Source organism: Ailuropoda melanoleuca, chromosome 1 (assembly GCF_002007445.2).
Source record: "Ailuropoda melanoleuca isolate Jingjing chromosome 1, ASM200744v2, whole genome shotgun sequence".
In the NCBI taxonomy this organism is placed as follows: domain Eukaryota; kingdom Metazoa; phylum Chordata; class Mammalia; order Carnivora; family Ursidae; genus Ailuropoda; species Ailuropoda melanoleuca.
In genome coordinates, this window is record NC_048218.1 from 205,981,315 (window position 1) to 205,998,239 (window position 16,925).

A 16,925-nucleotide genomic window follows, 5' to 3' on the forward strand; every position below is an offset into this window, starting at 1 on the left:
CCTCCCACCAGTGTCCCCGCTGGCTGCGCCCCCGTGCCCAGGGGGTGGGCACCGCTGTGCCAGTGGCGAGTGTGCTCCACGGGGGGAGCCGTGTGACGGGGCGAAGGACTGTGAGGATGGCTCCGATGAGGAGGGCTGCGTGCCCCTGCCCGCAGCCACCGGCAGGTAAGGGGTGCCCTGCTGCCCCCTCCGGGGAAGTTAATACCCTGAAAACCACTGGGATAGCGTCCCCTTTGTCTAGTCTCAGTGGGCAGTGCCCTCCCGGAGTGCCCCAGCCCTGCCCTGTCTGGGGCCCACCAGAGAGAGCACTGACTGCCCTGCCTGGGGTGGGGGGGCTCTGAGGTTGGGAGAGCCCCTCGAGTCCCTTGCTGATTTGTCTTCTCAGAGTCTGGTCCACAGCCAGGACCCCCGCGCTCTCCTCCGCCCAGCCTGGACAGCTGCCCCGCCGGCCCACGGAGGTGAGTGGGGGGCTGCAGGCCCAGCAGGTGTGGTGCAAGGCACGGGGCCCATGTTTGCTTGCCCCGCCATCCCCCTCCCTCTCTTCACGCCTTCGGCCAGCACTGCCTCCCTATGCGTCCCCGGTCAGCTCTTGTAGTCGGCCTCCGCCTGTGAGCCTTCTGGGGGCCAGCCAGGTGCTGCATGGGGAGCTGGAGGCCAGAGGGGCAGGGAAGCATGGGCACATGCCTGCCCGGGAGGGGTTTGGCGGATAGGACAGGTCTTCACCGCTGGGTAGTGAGGTTATGCCCATGGGGCTGGCACCGGGGCCTCAGGCGCTCAGAGCTGGGAAGAGCCCTGTTTGTCCTCAGGGTCCCCAGAGCCTTCCTGGAAAAGGCTTGAAAGATGAGGGAGTTCTGTAATGTGGAGCTGAGGGGTACACACTTCGTGTGGAGAAAAGCCTGGTCAGGAACCCGGAGGGGAAAGTGATCACAGCACTGAGGTCCACACGTGTGGATGCTGGGGGAAGACAGGGGTTGGGGGGGACAGGAGCCGAAGCAGAACCCTAGGCAGGCAGCGAGAAGAGCCCCTGAGCTCCTGGTATCTGAGGTGTCCAGCCCGGAGGTATGCAGGGCAGTGGGGCTCCACTTCCCAGCTCTACCCTGCACGTGGGGGACAGGGGAGAGGCCGTGGGACCCAGGGTCATCCTAGTGGGAATGAGAGGTGGGTGCTTAGTCACCAGGCAGAACTGGCCTCAGGGCCCAGGCCGCATGCATGGCTGAGCCCTCTCCCTCCACAGGGTCTGGCAGAGGCTGAACGCTGGCATCCCTCGCGAGGGTCACCCATACCCCCCACAGGTATGTGCACAAACTCCAGGCCCCCCGTCCCCAGCTCCCAGGGTGAGGGACTGTTACATCTCAGTGGTCAGTCTCCTGCTGAGCTCTGACATCCTCAGTGGAGCAGGGTTGCCTCCAGGAGGACGACCTGGTCACCAGGGACACCACAGCCGAATCCTGCCCCCGCCCACCTTCCTCAATTCCAGGGTGGGGTGCGCCGCAGTATGGCTGCCTTCCCCAGGCCCCTGGCTGGTCCAGGTCTCCCTGGGGCTGTGGAATGAGTGCTGCCTGGCCCCACCTGCGCTCCCTCCTCTCGCCCATGAATGTGGCAAGGCACTCCTTTCTGAAGGCCTTGCTGGCAGCAAATGACAGGGAGGATGGGGTCACCAAGTTAGCACATTCCTAAACTGGACGAGGAAGGAACACCCTGCTGGTCACGTCCTAGGCTCCCCACGGCTGCCCGGTCTGTCACGTGTGCCTTAGCCCGAGGAGAGCTGTCTCGGAGAGAGGCGGGGAAGGGGTGGGCTGTTCTTTTGTGAAAAGCACATGAAGCAACTTGTCCCATCACTTGAGTCCGTAACACGCAGACTATGGGATGAATTCTAATGTTTTTCTAAATCTGCTTCTAGAAAAACGGCTGTCTCTTAGTATTCATCTCTTGTCAGCAAGGAAGCGTCTCACACCCCTTTTCACTGTAGCTGTCAGGAAGTCCTTGGGTGCAGGGCCTTGGACACTGTACTGTCCCTCTGACTTGGAAGCTGCCACATGTGTCTCCTTGAGAGGCGGGGACACATCTTGGCTCCAAACTGAACTCTTTTCTACTTTCACGTAAAACCCTCTTGTGCTCCTTGGACTATGGAATCCCACTTCATCTGTGGTCTGAAGCCCCTCAAGGTGGGGTATGGTCTGGCCTCACCCTGCACCACGCAGAGCCTGGATGCCCTCCCAAGAGCCCGAGTCTGCTTCATTTCATGGGAGGGGAGCTGGCGGGTCTCACCCTCTCCCTCCTGCACCCACAGGGAAGGAGCCAGTGACTCAGGCCCCAGCCTCCGAGGCTCTTCGCTTGAGTCCTAGGGAATCTGTGCAGACCATGACCACCACCCCGACATCCCAGGTGACCCCAGTGGCCCCTGCTGGTAAGATTCCGTCGTCTTCTGCCCGCTAAGGCCTAGCATCCCAACAACGTCCCTGTTGGAGAAACAGAGGCCCCGGGAGATTAGCCATTTGGCTCAAGATCACAGAGTTTGAGGTCAGGGTTGTGGAAGGAACTAGGACCACGCCTCCTGAGGCAGTTCATGACTTTTCCATTGTCCCAAGAGAGGCAGGAAGCGAGGACACACCAGACATCAGGAGGAGGGAGGATGGGGGCCGAGGGAGGGAGGAGGCGGTGGGCAGGTGTCCCGTCAGCAAGCTGCGGTGATGCCCACAGGCCAGAGCGTCGCCCCGGAGCCCTTCCCACCTGTGCGGTGCAGCCCGGGCCAGGTGCCCTGTGAGGTGCTGGGCTGCGTGGAGCAGGGGCAGCTGTGTGACAGCAGGGAGGACTGTCTGGACGGCTCCGATGAGAGGCACTGTGGTGAGCAGGGGGCCTTCAGGGCGCCCTGGAGGGTTTGAAGTCATGTTGGTGGGGGGGGCAAAGGGCTTTAGGTTTGGGGAAGTCTCTACCCCCTGCTCCGAGCTCATCTGGGAAGGAACTGTGAGAGGCTGGGGGTAGCAGAGAGCGAAAAGAAACTGAGTGGGTTAAACAGCCAGGAGTGTGTGTGTCTTTGGCGATGGTCAAGAGGGGAAATAGGGTAGGTCTCAGGTCCTAGCCTGCTTCACAAACCCTGTCTGATCTTTGAGGAGATTCCTCTAACTATCCATTCATCCATTCGTCTCCCCATCCATATACCCACTTACCCACCCACTCACCAACCAGCCCTCCAACATTCGTTCAGCCACCCGATCCATCATTCCTCATCCATCCATCCATCCATCCATCACAAGTAGATCGCTGTGCTCAAAGTCTAGTCTCTCAGTCGGGGAAGGGGCACCCCTGGGAGTTCCCATTCAAGAAGAGGGTATCCCAAGGAAGGAACTGTTCTTCTAGGCAGTTTGACCTCTCTCTGGACACTCAGAGCCATTAGCAGAGAGACTGTGAGAACCTGTAGCGAGCACAGAGCTCCTGATCTCACCCACATGGAGTAGAGAGAAGGCTGCGCGGAGTGTGAGAGGAGGAGAAAGGAGAGGCGGGACCTCTGGTCAACAAGCTGCTCTGCTCTTGGCTGAGGTTGTAGGGGCTCAGTTTATCATCGGTCAGGAAGGTCAGGGATCACTTACGTGGCTCCCTTTCCCCCGGCCTCACGGGCAGCGAGCCCTGTGCCCTTCACAGTGCCCACCACGGCCCTGCCTGGGCTGCTGGCCTCACGAGCCCCCTGCTCCCCGAGCCAGCTGAGCTGTGGAAGTGGGGAGTGCCTGCCGGCTGAGCGGCGCTGTGACCTGCGGCCAGACTGCCAGGACGGCTCTGACGAGGACGGCTGTGGTACGTGCCTGGCCGGGGGACACCTTTGAGGGCCCCGCTCCTGCGTGCGCCCCCTCTGAGTCCCGTGCCCCTGTCCCCCTGCAGTGGACTGTGGGCTGGCGCCCTGGTCTGGCTGGAGCAGCTGCAGCCGCACCTGTGGGCCCGGCCTCGCCTTCCAGCGCCGGGACCTGCTGCGCCCTCCCCTGCCTGGGGGCAGCTGCCTGTCTGACAGGCTCCGCAGCCAGTCCTGCTTCGTGCAGGCCTGCCCAGGTAACCGGCGCCCAGGCCTCCTCAGGACCCCCAGGTGGGACACCTGCCGTGGGCTCCCATCCAAGACCCACACCAGGGGGATGCCCTTGCTCTCCTAGGGACCCCAGGGTCCAGGCTCCTCTCCGGGACTCTAGGAGGACAGCCCCTTCTGATGTCACAGCCTTGCGCTTCCGGAAGGCTAATCAGGAAGACTGCCCCTGGCCCTGCCCTTGGCCCTTTTCCTGCCTTAGTGGTTCTGGATGGGTCCCTAACCTCGAGTGTGGGAACTAGAGCAGCAGAGCTGGCCCCACTTCAGAGTGAGGGTGGTAGGCTGTGCCCAAGACCTGTAGCGCTTTTGTTCTGTAGATCCGGGGGAGTAGTTCCGGCCTTGCCTCTGCATTGCAGAGAGGGGCTTCCCGCACGGGGGTCTCATGAGCCCCATACCTGGCCTCCTAACCTGGTCTCTGTCTGCTGCCACCAGGAGGCGCCCTGCTCCAGGATTCCCACTGTCCCAGCCTTTTCCAAGGGACCAGAGCCTTTATCCTGGGAGGCACCCAGAGATCTTTGCTCAGGTCCCCCCACCTAGGGGAGGTTTCCTGGGACAGGAGAGGAAGCTGTGGAGTCCCCATGGTGCTGCCCTAGGCCATCTAGCTGGCCACTGCCCAGCCTCCTCTCTGCTCTGCTGCCTTGCTCTCTCCAGCCCAGTCTGCGTCTCCTTGGGCTGAGCTGGTCCACCTCCATTCTTTCTTCCCGCACAGTGGCCGGGGCGTGGGCTGTGTGGGGGGCCTGGGGGCCCTGCAGCGTCTCCTGTGGGGGTGGCCATCGGAGTCGTCAGAGGAGTTGTGTGGACCCCCCGCCCAAGAATGGTGGTGCTCCCTGCCCCGGGGCCTCCCACGAGGGGGCACCCTGTGCCCTGCAGCCCTGCACAGGGGACACAGGTAAGGGAGCTGGGCTGGGTGCGGGCATCCAAGGCTGGAGCCCTGTGGGGGTGGGGCTGCTGGGGAAGGTCCCTGGGCCTCCTGTACCCACCCCACCTAGTGTCCCTCTCCTTCCAGACTGTGGGCTGGGCCGGATACATATCAGCACTGAGCTGTGCCAGAAGGGGCTAGTGCCCCCGTGTCCACCCTCCTGCTTGGATCCTGAGGCCAACAGAAGCTGCAGTGGACACTGCCTGGAGGGTGAGGCACACCCAGCAAGCAGGAGTGTGGCGGGCAGAGCCCTTGGGGAGGGTGCCCGCCGGCCCTCCGTCTCCAGCCTCCCCTCCCCACTGCCCCCTCCTTGGGGCTGAGCTCCGTTCTGCCTACACCCCAGGATGCCGCTGCCCCCCCGGGCTCCTCCTCCATGATGCTCACTGCCTGCCTCTCTCCGAGTGTCCTTGCCTCGTGGGTGAAGAGCTGAAGCCGCCAGGGGTGCCCTTCCTCCTGGACAACTGCAGCCGCTGGTGAGCGTGTCTGCTCCAGTGGGGAGGGCCGGGGTCAGGCGACCAGCCAGTCCTGACCTCTGCCCTCCCCTCTCCTGCAGCACGTGTGAGAAGGGGGCCCTGCTGTGTGAACCAGGGGGCTGCCCCGTGCCCTGTGGCTGGTCAGCCTGGTCCTCCTGGGGTCCCTGTGACCGCTCCTGTGGCTCTGGAGTGAGGGCCAGGTTCAGGTGTGCAGGATGGAGCCGTTGGCGGAGTGGAGGAGGGGAAGGAGTGTGGGAGAAGGAAGGGAAGGAGGTGGTGGAGGGTGGGTGGCGGTTGGAGGACAAGGAAGACAGGGGTGAGGGCAGGGAGAGGAGCGGGGGTGCTCAGGCTGCCTCTCCCCCCAGATCCCCTTCCAACCCTCCGGCTGCTTCCGGGGGCGCCCCGTGTGAAGGCGACAGGCAGGAGCTTCAGGCCTGCCACGTGGAGTGCGGGACAGGTACATTCAGGAGCCAGGATAGGAGCCAGGACGCAGGAGCCTGCTACCCACCCCCCCAACCCCCGTGCCTGCCTCCCTCCTCCCAATTGCTGCCCTAGGAACACAGCACGACGGACCGGGCCACTGGTCACCTGCATGGTGGCCAGTGCGGCCTTCCGCTCCAAGAGGCAGCCGTGGAAGAAGCCTTGGTGCCAGGGGCTTTGTCGGGGGACCAGACAGAGGGTGGGGCCCCGGGCGGTATCCTCCTCCCACATAGACAGCCCAGGTGCCACAAGCAGGCTGGTCTTGGGGGCACAGGGTGTCTGAGAGCAGGGGTGAAGCTGGTCCTGCTGGCCAAGAGTGTGAGGCTGGAGTGGGCCATCAGGAAAACACAGATGCCAGAAGGAGCCCAGGCTGTTTCCCTCTCTTCTGCCTGGGGTCCCCTCGGGCACAGCAGGTGCACCAGAGACTGCAGAGCAGGTGGGGGCTGGGGGAGGAGGCGAGAATAGGAGTCAAGGGCGCAGGCGTGGTCCCTGGGGTCTGGGTCAGAGGTGGGAGGAAGGGGGCAGTGGAGCATGACTGCTGTGGCACTGACAGGTGTGATTGCCAGGTGTCTGTGGGGGCTTGGGTTTCCAGCATTGAAGCTGAATGAAGCACAGGTGTTTAGAAGATTCTGGAAGAGTTTATCTGGGGGAAAATGTGAGGGTGGGTAGTGGACACAAAGTGCCAGCTGGGCCCACAGATAGAGTTGTGGCCTGAGCCGGAGCTTGGCTAAGCAGGGGGCTGTGCTTGGAGAGTGAGCCGTGGGCCCCGGGGAGGGGGTCCCAGGGGGGCAGAGGCCGAGCCTGAGCCCAGAGAGGCTCCCTATCTTCACGAGTCTTTCCCTGGCCTCCATAGCTTCTCAGACCCAACCTGGCCTCCCAAGCTTCCCCACTCTGCCAGGATCCCCGTGCAGAAGGCCTGCCCTTTTCCCCTCCAGAGGCGCCGGGCTGGACCCCCTGGACGCCCTGGTCCCCCTGTTCCCGGAGCTGCCTTACCGTTGGAGGAGGCCCTGGGTGGCGCAGTCGTTCCCGGCTCTGCCCCAGCCCTGGGGACACATCCTGCCCAGGAAAGGCCACCCAGGAGGAGCCCTGCAGCCCCCCTGTGTGCCCAGGTATGCCCCCCTCTGTCCCTGGGGTGGCCTGGACACTAGGATGAGATGAGGAGCAAAGGGGAAGAATGACTCCTCGGGCAGGTTCTAAACACCTGGGGCGAGGAGGGGGCAGAGGGGCTAGAGCAGACATGTTGTCCCGAAGCTTCTCCCCTGCCCCCAGCCTGGGATTAGCAGTGTGGGCCTGGCCTAAAGGGATGTTTGGGACAGCCCTGGCTGTGCAGATATAGCTGAAGACACTGTTAAGATCCTGCACACCGTGCAGCTCCCCCTTCCTGCTCCCCACCTGCTGCCCACACCTCTGCCCACGTCCTCTTCCTGACAGTGCCAAGCTCCTGGGGTCTGTGGGCTCCCTGGTCTGCCTGCTCAGCCCCCTGTGATGGAGGCATCCAGAGACGTGGGCGCAGCTGCTCTGGCTCCACCCCCGGGGACCCCGAGTGCCAGGGACCTCACAGCCAGACCAGGGACTGCAACACGCAGCCCTGCACAGGTGCCGGCCTCCCCCCACCCCTGCCCTTCTCTACCCAGCCACGCTCAGCCTGCCCCTGGGGATGTGGACTTCTCTTCACCCTGCCTTCTCACATCGCTGCCCTCTGGCTCCAGGGCAGGCCATACCCTGAGCTAAGAGGCTTCTGAACTCTCTGCGTCTCCCTCCTCTGGCTCCTGCACCCTGGGGACCAGGCACGGGTGGTGGCCCAGGGCTCAGGCTCTTTCCCCCACCCGAGGTCTCCTTCCCAGGCATGTGGCTGAGGAAGTCAGACTGGCCTGTGGGCAGAACCACTCACTGCAGGATTAGCAAGAAGCAGAGCCTGCCTGTCTTTAGAAGCCCCCAGCCCCGTCTCCCTCGCCTTTCTCCTTTGAGCCCCCTCCTGGCCCGGTGATCCTGGCCCGGTGACTGCTCTACTTTCAAGAATATTTGTGTTGGGGCTCCCGGGTGGCACAGTCGGTTAAGCGTCCGAGTCTTGGTTTCAGGCCCTGATCTCAGGGTCGTGGGATCAAGCCCCACGTTGGGCTCCACGCTTAGCATGGAGTCTGCTTAAGATTCTCTCTCTCTCTCTCTCTCTCTTGCACTCTCTGCCCCCCACCCCCTGCAAATAAAAAGAAATCTTAAAAAAAAAAAAGGACATCTGTGTTAAAGTTAGACAAAGCTATGAATCTGTACTGGCAACTTCCAGACACTGGAGCAAGCCTGGAGGAGAATGGGAGGGGGCTTCCTCTGACTTCTCAGTCCCACTCCCCAGTCACCTGCATGTGGCTTCCTCTCATCCTGCCATCGTGTGACCCTTTCCTCCTGCCCATGCTGAGACCTGCTCTGTCTTCCCATCCAGCCCAATGCCCAGGGGACATGGTGTTCCGCTCAGCAGAGCAGTGCCAGCAGGACGGGGGCCCCTGCCCTCAGCTGTGCCTGGCTCAGGACCCTGGGGTAGAGTGCACCAGCTTCTGCGCCCCTGGCTGTGCCTGCCCCCCTGGCCTCTTCCTGCACGATGCCAGATGCTTGCCCCGCAGTCGATGCCCCTGCCAGCGGCACGGGCAGCTCTACGCCCCGGGAGCACGGGCTCAGGTGGATTCCTGCAACAACTGGTAGGCCACCAGTGTCCATCGAGGGTGGGGGAGGGGCTCGGTGGGCCCAGGGGTGGGCAGGCGTGGACACACGCCCTGCAGGGTCGGTACGCCTCCGTGGTGCCAGGCCTGGGCCCCGGGAATACCAAAGCGAGTGAGGTTACTGCCCGGTCTCTGGGCTGGGCATCCGTGGGGAAACTGAGGCTCAGATAGGTGTGATTTGTGAGGGAAGTAGGGGCTGGAGAGGGTCTTCTAGTCTCCCCTTCCAGTCACCTCCGCTTCCCTTTCCTGGATGTTCTTCCCTACCTGGAATCCACTTGATCTCTGCTTAAAAACCTTGAAGCCCACACCGGGCCCTGCCAGCAGAGGGCACCCTCCTCCTTGTTCTCACATTTTTGTTACCTTTTCCTACCTTTCAGTTCATTTTCTCCATTCTTCATGTTCCTCTTCCTTTTTCTTCCCTGTCCCCTGCCCCCCATTCCCCTCTTCATGCTTCCTCTCCCCCGCCCCCTTTCTCTTTTGCTTTTTCTCTCTTAGATTCTTTTTCTGGAATTTCCATGTATTTTGGGGAGGGGGGCTTTAAACCACTGAAGAAAAGTGAAAGGAAAGAAAAGCACACAGTTCTTTCCAAGAGACTCAGGCTAGGGTGTACTCTTTCTAAATCGCTCCTACCTGGCCCTGAGGAGCTGTTCAAAGTCCTTTCTAAACTGTAATAAATACCAACAGAGTGAAAGTATGTAAAGGTGACTCCTTGATCAAAGTGAGGAAGGAAGGACAGCATGGTGCTGGGGGGGGCGGCATCAGGGAGCCCCCGGGGGGCGGGACTGGGTGGGAGGGACCGGATGAGTACCCTCAGTCACCTCATGGAGTTTGAGGGGGACACGGGGCAACTTGCTTTTCTTTCTAGACCCTCCCTTGGGTTTCTGTTCTATGTGGTGGACGCGGCGGTGCCGGCCGTGTCCCCCTGGGGACAGGTACACAGAGCCGCATGGGGCAGGGCCTGATTCTGGCCACGACCGGCCCTCTCTCTGCAGCACCTGTGTCTCCGGTGAGATGGTGTGCACCTCAGAGCCCTGCCCAGGTACCCCTGACCCCCAGCAATCTGCAGTGGTGGGTCCCCCGGGACCATAGAGGATGCTGGCCCCTTCAGATCGACTCCTGGGGGGTTGATGCTGCCCCAGGGAAGCTGGGGACCAGGGACGACTTGACCTGGCTTCACACCTGCTGTGTTCTCTCCACCCCCACCCCGGCAGTGGCCTGTGGCTGGAGCCCCTGGACCCCATGGAGTCCCTGCAGCCGCAGCTGTGACGTGGGCGTTCGGCGGCGCTTCCGGGCAGGCACTGCACCCCCAGCTGCCTTCGGGGGTGCTGCGTGCCAGGGTCCCAGCATGGAGGCTGAGTTCTGCAGCCTGCGGCCATGTCGGGGTGAGAGCTGGGACTGAGGCCCACAGAATCCTCCAGAGAGGAGCCAGGAACACCACAGTCACTCCCCCCAGACCCCAAGAAAAGTGTAAGGGCCTACCCTAAAAGATGCCAGGAAGTGTCCCCAGAGAGCCCTGAGAGTCATTCCCTAAGAGGGCTCCTCCGTGGAGGCCAGCCCCGCTCCAAGCTGAGAAGGAGTGAGGCCTCCTGAGGTGGGCCGTGATGCTGCAGGTGTGAGAAGGGGGGGTGCCCTCGGGTGTCTGGGTGAAGGAGGGGGGTGTGGTGGGTAGAGCCCACAGAGACCTGGCTGCCACCCCAGGTCCTGGCGGGGAGTGGGGCCCCTGGTCTCCGTGCTCCGTGCCCTGTGGCGGCGGTTACCGGAACCGCACCCGAGACGGTGGCCTGCACGGCCGTGTGGACTTCTCTGCCTGCGGGCTGCAGCCCTGTGCAGGTGAGGGCTGTGGCCACCTGCTCCGCTGCGCCCCCACCCTCAGTAATCATCCTGTCCAACCCAGGGCCCTGTCAGCCCCTCCCTCTCACCCCAGGGATCCCTGTCCCTGAGCTCCCATGCGGCCCTAGGACCCCTCCCGGCCACTCCTAGAGCTGATGCCTCTCCTGGGTTAGGAGCCTGGGGAAGAACTGCGTGGGCTGGACTGTCAATTTCTGTGTCCCCAGGGCCCGTGCCTGGTGTGTGTCCCAGGGGCAAGCGGTGGCTGGACTGTGCCCAGGGCCCTGCCTCCTGTGCGGAGCTCAGTGCCCTGCAAGGGACTGACCAGACCTGCCACCCCGGCTGTTACTGCCCATCCGGGATGCTCCTGCTGGTGAGTGTCTTCCCTGACCTGACCTCCTTGAGCCCTGGGCAGGGGCAGAACCAAGGTCACGGGGCTTCAGAGTTGAGGAAAAAGCACTGAACTCAGGGGTCACGGCTCAGCTCTGCCAGCAGCCCGCAGGTGACCCTGCGTGAGTCATATTCGTGCTTCCATGAGCCTCTCCGTTTCCTGTTTGTGACACGGTGATTGGTCTAGAACATCTTTATGATTCGTGTCTACTTGAGCCCTCAGTTCTCTTATGTTATCATTAGGGGATGATGGATTGTGCCCACAGTCCATCATCCATCCATCCACACAGGATGATGTTGGATTAGTGCCCACTTGTTATTCATTGGGCACCTTGGCGCTGAGTCTTGGGGGGGGGGTCTATGCCGTGGGGAAAAGTAGCTCTGCCCTCAAGGAGCCTCTAGTCTGCGGAGACCAGACCCAGAGCCCCTAGAGTGAAGATAGAACCATCCTGACCCAGGAAGTGAGCTTTGCATATCATGGAGCTCAGGATGGAGACTGGCCAGGGCTGGGTCAGTGGTGGCGGGCTTCCCGGAGGAGGTGGTCCTGACTGGCCTGTCAGAGACTGCAGGGTGTGGAGAGTGGGAGGCGGTGCCGCTGTTGCAAGGCAGTGGGAAGCAGGCTGGGAAATGAGGCGGGAGCCATGGAATCTGGACAGAGGCTCGGGGGGTGGCGGGGAGGCTCACAGAGGTGCCGCTGAAGCCTGGGGTGTGGGCAATGGGCCAGGCTCCAGTGGGGTCTGAGTTCAAATCAGACTCTTCTACTAGGAGCTCTGTGATCTTGGGCTGCGGAGTCTTGTGCCTCAGTTTCTTCATTTGTCAAATTGGGGTAATGATGTGCCTAGCCATCGGAGTCGAAAAGGCTGATGTGCCTCCCAGGGCCTGGTCCACACCTCGGTACACTTGACTTGGAATTGTGTGCTGCTGGATGGCAGTTTTTTAAAATTTAAGACACTGGCAACTTCTGTCCAAACTCCCTGTGTGTATAATTTCATCGGTTTAAATTTTCTTGATGAAATGTGGAATTTTTTTTTTAAACATCGTTGCTCTACAAATTGCACGTTGTGTATTTTGTTAGCTGATTTCATGGGCATTTGACAGTTCAGTCCCATGTCCTGCAATTGGAGATGGCCTTTGACTCCCAGAAACTGGGGGTCCATGCCCCTGGCCACGGCTCCTGTAACGGCTGGCATGCATTTCCCCGCCGGTGGCAGTGGGAGCAGACGGGGTGTCTGTGGAAGGAGCATGGTGGCGTTGGAGGTTGGGAGCCTGGGAAGGGGTGCTGGGTTCTGACTGTGGGGAGCAGGCTGGGCCAGACCCACCTGGAATGCAGAAGATGATGGAGGGTTTTTGGTTCCAGAACAACGTGTGTGTGCCCTCCCAGGACTGCCCCTGTGCCCATGGGGGGCGCCTTTATCCCCCGGGCAGTGTGGTGCTTCGTCTGTGCGAGAACTGGTGAGGACCCGCCCACCCATGACCATGACCGAGAGCACCTTGCTGTCCCCGCTCAGCGTCAGGGATGCCGGCCTCCAGGGGGCCATGGAGCCACCCCATGCCCCTGGGGCACAGCTGAGGCCCTTGCCCACGCCCTCCCTGCCCACCCATTCGCTCCCCACCCACCTTGGTCGGGTCTGGGCCGCAGCAGATCAAAGTGTCAGCGGGGTGGTTCCTCCTGGAGGGCTGTGAGGCAGAATCTGCTCCAGGCTCTTCTCTTCCATGGATGCTGGTGAAGCCTGGCTTGTGGCTACATCCCTGCAAGCCGCCTTTGCGGGGCCGCCTTCTCTTTGTGGCCCCCTCTTCATATTGTCCCCCTTGTGCACGTCTGCGCTGAGTCCACGTGTCCCCTTTGTAGAAGGACACCAGTCATGTTGGACTAGGGCCACCCTAGTGCCCTCACTGTAACTCGATCACCTCCGTAAAGACCTGGCCTCCAAGGTCACATTCTGAATCCTGGGTGTTCGGGCTTCAGTGTGGGAATTTGCGGGAATACACTTCAGCTGCGGCAGCACCCTGACCTTCTGCTGTTTACTTCCAGCTCCTGTGTTTCTGGGCTTATCACGCACTGCACCTCCTGGCCCTGTGAGGAGGGTGAGAAGGGGGCTCCAAGCCTGCCCCCTGCCGGCTCCCTACCGGGGAGGAAAGCTTGGGCGGAGTGGAGGAAGGGAGGAGGTACGCTCTGCCCAGGCCAGTGTCCCCAACCTGCGCTCACTCCATCCCGTTCTGCCTGTCCCTCCTGTGTACCCCAGGTCAGCCCAGGTGGTCACCCTGGACCCCATGGAGTGAGTGCTCAGCCTCCTGTGGCCCTGCCCGACGCCACCGGCACCGCTTCTGCTCCGAGCCCCCCACCACGGACCCGTCCATTCCAACACTGCCATCCCCACCAACACTGCCTACCCCTCTTTGCCCCGGCCCCGACGCTGAGGAGGAGCCCTGCCTCCTGCCAGGGTGTGACCGTGAGTTCCCTGGTGCCCAGGACAGTGCCCTCCACGCTCTGGGGATACCCGCTGCCTTGCACCAGCTGGCCCTTGCCAAGACCCAACCCCCCCCCCACAGCTGCTTCCTTTGCTGTCATCCCAGGAGCTGGAGGCTGGGGTCCTTGGGGGCCCTGGTCTGGCTGTAGCCGGAGCTGTGGGGGAGGCTTGCGGAGCCGGATGCGAGCCTGTGACCAGCCCCCACCCCAGGGCCTGGGGGATTACTGCGAGGGGCCTCAGGCCCAGGGAGAGGCCTGCCAGGCTCTGCCATGCCCAGGTACCGGCCAGGAACGGGGGATGGGGGGCAAGGAGCACCAACTATGGAGAGACGGGTTGGGGTGGGCCACCCACACAGCTCTCAGTCCCTCCTGTCCCCTTCCCCAGTGACCAACTGCACCGCCGTTCAAGGGGCAGAGTACAGCCCGTGTGGCCCTGCCTGTCCTCGCTCCTGTGACGACCTCGTGGTGAGTCCGGCTCCCTTGGAACGAATGCCCGCCTGACCTCTGGCCCCGAGGGTCACTTTGCAGGAGGGCAGGGTACGGCTTTGGGTCATGACCCTCTCAGGCCGGGGGCAGCCTAGCACTGGTGGGGCGGGAGGGGATAAGTGTCCTCCAGGCTGGCTCCCCTTTGTTCCAGAGAGTCTCTGGAGTGAGCCTCCCCCAGCAACCTTGCATTCATTACATCAGGCCTCTCTGAATTTAAAGATTGCATGACAAAAAGAACATAAACACCTAGGAAGGAGGAATCATCCTATTACATCATCTTAAACACTGCAAGCATGTCGGTGTGTGGACCCTGACTCTGAGGATATGTGTGCATGTGTGTGCACATCGGTGTGCTGCTGGGTGAGACTTCACCGAGCGCCAGGCCAGCACCATGGAGAGGGACAGAGGCACGCACACCCAGGGTCCCTGACCATGACCACCGAGCCTGCAGTGAGGGGAGGAAGCTAACCAAATCAGGAATGCCCCTGGGATGGTACCATGAGGCCCTGCGCAGGCGTCTAAGAGGGGCCAGGGAGGTGCCATATGGGGTTTGCTGGGGGGAGGAAGGGCCAGTGCCTGGCTCCTGGCTTCCCCAGAGGACTCCAGCTCCTTCCCAAATGATCCCCTGCCCCAAGCCAGCTTTCTGTTGCCCTCCTCCCTACATTCTGGGGAGGTCTGGGAGATGCGTTGGTTCCCAGGCATGGACCAGGTCGCCCATGGAACCCTCCACAGGGTTCACATTTGGAGAACACTCCCCCCTCCCCCGCCCTGGGCTGCCCTTCTCAGGCTCTCGTCCCTCTCACCCCACTCCTGCCCTGGGGAGGAGACGAGGCAGAAACTGTGTTTAAACATAATGACTATGAATCAGAGCTCCACGCCTCCAGCTTCTGCACCCCTCCGCCTCCTCCTTCCCTTCATCTTTCCCCTGTGGATCTGTGCCGACTCCCCAGAGCACCCCTCCCTGCCCCCTCGGCCCTGTCTTCTGCCGACCCGAGCCCTCCCTTGCTGCCCCCCAGCACTGCATGTGGCGCTGCCAGCCCGGCTGCTACTGCCCTCCAGGCCAGGTGCTGAGTGCCGACGGGGCCTTCTGCGTGCAGCCCAGCCACTGTGGCTGCCTGGACCTGCTGAGCGGGGAGCGGCACCGGCCAGGGGCTCGGCTGCCCAGGCCTGATGGCTGCAACTACTGGTGAGGCGGGCATGGGGGTGGCAGCAGGTGCCTGGGTGAGGGTAGGGTGCACCTGAGCTCTCCTGGGTCTCAGTTGTTGCAGGTTAGACTCCACGATCCCTGAGGAGATGTGGGCAGGCATGTTCACCCCTGATAGGTGGGGAAACTGAGGCAGCCAGCTCTGTGTCTGCCCTCTGGGAGACATGGCAGGCTGGGTGTGTGCTCGGAGGGGAAGGAGTGGTGACAGGCACAGAGTTCCTCCTCGCTGTCTGGCCCCGGCCAGCAGCAGACTACCTATGGTCATTCCCCAGTAGGACACACTGGCCAGCGACAAGCAGGGAGCCCACAGGACACCTGAGGGGTCCCTGAATAGGACAGAGAGCAGGGTCTGGATGCTCTGGAAAATGGCAAGGGGGCATCTGAGACCCCAAAGGCAAAGAAGGGCCTGGGGATAAGGGGAAGGGAAGAGGCAGCTTAGGAGGGGTGCGCGTGGAGGGCAGGGGCAGGGCTGAGCTGCCGCTCTCCTTCCTGTGCCTACGTGCGCTGCCCAGCACCTGCTTGGAGGGGAGGCTGAACTGCACAGACCTGCCTTGCCCAGGTATGTATGTCCCAGCTCAGAGGGAGGTGAGGAAAAGTGGCCAGGGTCACCGAGAGGGCTGGGACTGGGGAAGGAACGCCTGCGCCCCAGTGCCCTTTCATCGTCCCCTGCAGTGCCAGGTGGCTGGTGTCCGTGGTCGGAGTGGACAGCGTGCTCCCAGCCCTGCAGGGGTCAGACGAGGACCCGCTCCAGGGCCTGCACCTGCCCCGCCCCTCAGCACGGGGGGACCCCATGCCCCGGTAAAGCAGGGGATGCAGGGGCCCAGCATCAGAAGGAGACCTGCCCCAGCTCCCCCGAGTGCCCAGGTGAGATGCTCCCACTAGTCTGCTCAAATCTCAGTAGGCTGGGCACCTCCTAGGTCTCCTAGGACAGGTGATTCTGTCTTCCTGGCACAGTGGATGGAGCCTGGAGCCCGTGGGGACTGTGGTCTCCCTGTGACCCGTGCCTGGGGCAGTCCCATCGGAACCGGGAGTGTATCTGGCCCCCCACCCCTGAGGGAGGCAGGCCCTGCCCTGGGGGCTACAGGCAGAGTCGGCCCTGCCAGGACAATTCCACGCAATGCCCAGGTGAGGGCTTCTGCAGAGGTCTGGGAGGGTCCCTTAGAAGGCTAGGAGGATACTGCCTCTGACCTTTGACCCCAATATACACACGCACGTCACTTCCTTCGTGGGGCAGCCCTTAGATCACTCACCCCGTAATCCTGAGGCAACGTGGAATGCCAGAGCAGGTGGGAGGCATGGCAGGAGGGCTTGTCACCTGCATGCCAGGATCCTTCAGGCTGGGCCCCTGCTCAGCGTTCGCCCTCTCTGCTTCCCTCCTGCCGCAGACTGTGGGGGTGGCCAGGGTCTTCTTCCCTGTGGGTGGCCCTGTCCCCGCTCCTGCCAGGACCTGTCTCCTGGGAGCGTGTGCCAGCCAGGCCCGACAAGCTGCCAGCCCAGTTGTGGATGCCCCCCCGGCCTGCTGTCCCAGGATGGCCTTTGTGTGCCTCCCGTCCGCTGCCGCTGCCACTACCAGCCCAGAGCCATGGGTCAGTGCTTCCCTTTGCCCTCTGCCAATGAGCTCGGAGCACTGCAGTGCCCACCTGCCTGGCCTCTGCCCATCTGCCCCAGGGGCCCAGCCTGGAGCGGCAGGAGGGGAATGAGCAACTTGTCCTCCCTGATGCTCCAGGGGCTCGTCTCCCATGCATCCCACGGCATCCGGGCCTGACCCGGGTCGGGGCTTCCATCTCCCAGGCCCAGGATCTGGGGCACGATGGGGTGAAGGCTGAGAGGGAGGGAGGTAGAAGGCAGTGGGGTAGGAGGAGGGACCCAGGATGGGGAGCACAGTGAGCTATCTGGAGTCCCACC

General features: G+C 62.5%; 1 protein-coding gene across 1 annotated transcript in view; it reads left to right on the top strand.

The window, feature by feature from the left end:
• Nucleotides 1-16,925, top strand: part of SSPOP — a 51,587-nt gene that overhangs the window by 19,476 nt on the left and 15,186 nt on the right. Inside the window, exons 43-71 of the mRNA XM_034649050.1 lie at nt 12-165; nt 386-458; nt 1,235-1,292; nt 2,291-2,407; nt 2,701-2,844; nt 3,619-3,789; nt 3,874-4,038; nt 4,776-4,955; nt 5,073-5,195; nt 5,329-5,458; nt 5,539-5,664; nt 5,824-5,915; nt 6,874-7,047; nt 7,370-7,534; nt 8,373-8,625; nt 9,639-9,685; nt 9,858-10,028; nt 10,345-10,476; nt 10,701-10,846; nt 12,221-12,315; nt 12,896-12,948; nt 13,107-13,313; nt 13,438-13,608; nt 13,716-13,795; nt 14,833-15,002; nt 15,533-15,579; nt 15,693-15,884; nt 15,975-16,145; nt 16,406-16,606. Coding sequence (XP_034504941.1) covers nt 12-165; nt 386-458; nt 1,235-1,292; nt 2,291-2,407; nt 2,701-2,844; nt 3,619-3,789; nt 3,874-4,038; nt 4,776-4,955; nt 5,073-5,195; nt 5,329-5,458; nt 5,539-5,664; nt 5,824-5,915; nt 6,874-7,047; nt 7,370-7,534; nt 8,373-8,625; nt 9,639-9,685; nt 9,858-10,028; nt 10,345-10,476; nt 10,701-10,846; nt 12,221-12,315; nt 12,896-12,948; nt 13,107-13,313; nt 13,438-13,608; nt 13,716-13,795; nt 14,833-15,002; nt 15,533-15,579; nt 15,693-15,884; nt 15,975-16,145; nt 16,406-16,606 — 4,008 coding nt within the window. The remainder of the gene's footprint in view (nt 1-11; nt 166-385; nt 459-1,234; nt 1,293-2,290; nt 2,408-2,700; nt 2,845-3,618; nt 3,790-3,873; nt 4,039-4,775; nt 4,956-5,072; nt 5,196-5,328; nt 5,459-5,538; nt 5,665-5,823; nt 5,916-6,873; nt 7,048-7,369; nt 7,535-8,372; nt 8,626-9,638; nt 9,686-9,857; nt 10,029-10,344; nt 10,477-10,700; nt 10,847-12,220; nt 12,316-12,895; nt 12,949-13,106; nt 13,314-13,437; nt 13,609-13,715; nt 13,796-14,832; nt 15,003-15,532; nt 15,580-15,692; nt 15,885-15,974; nt 16,146-16,405; nt 16,607-16,925) is intronic.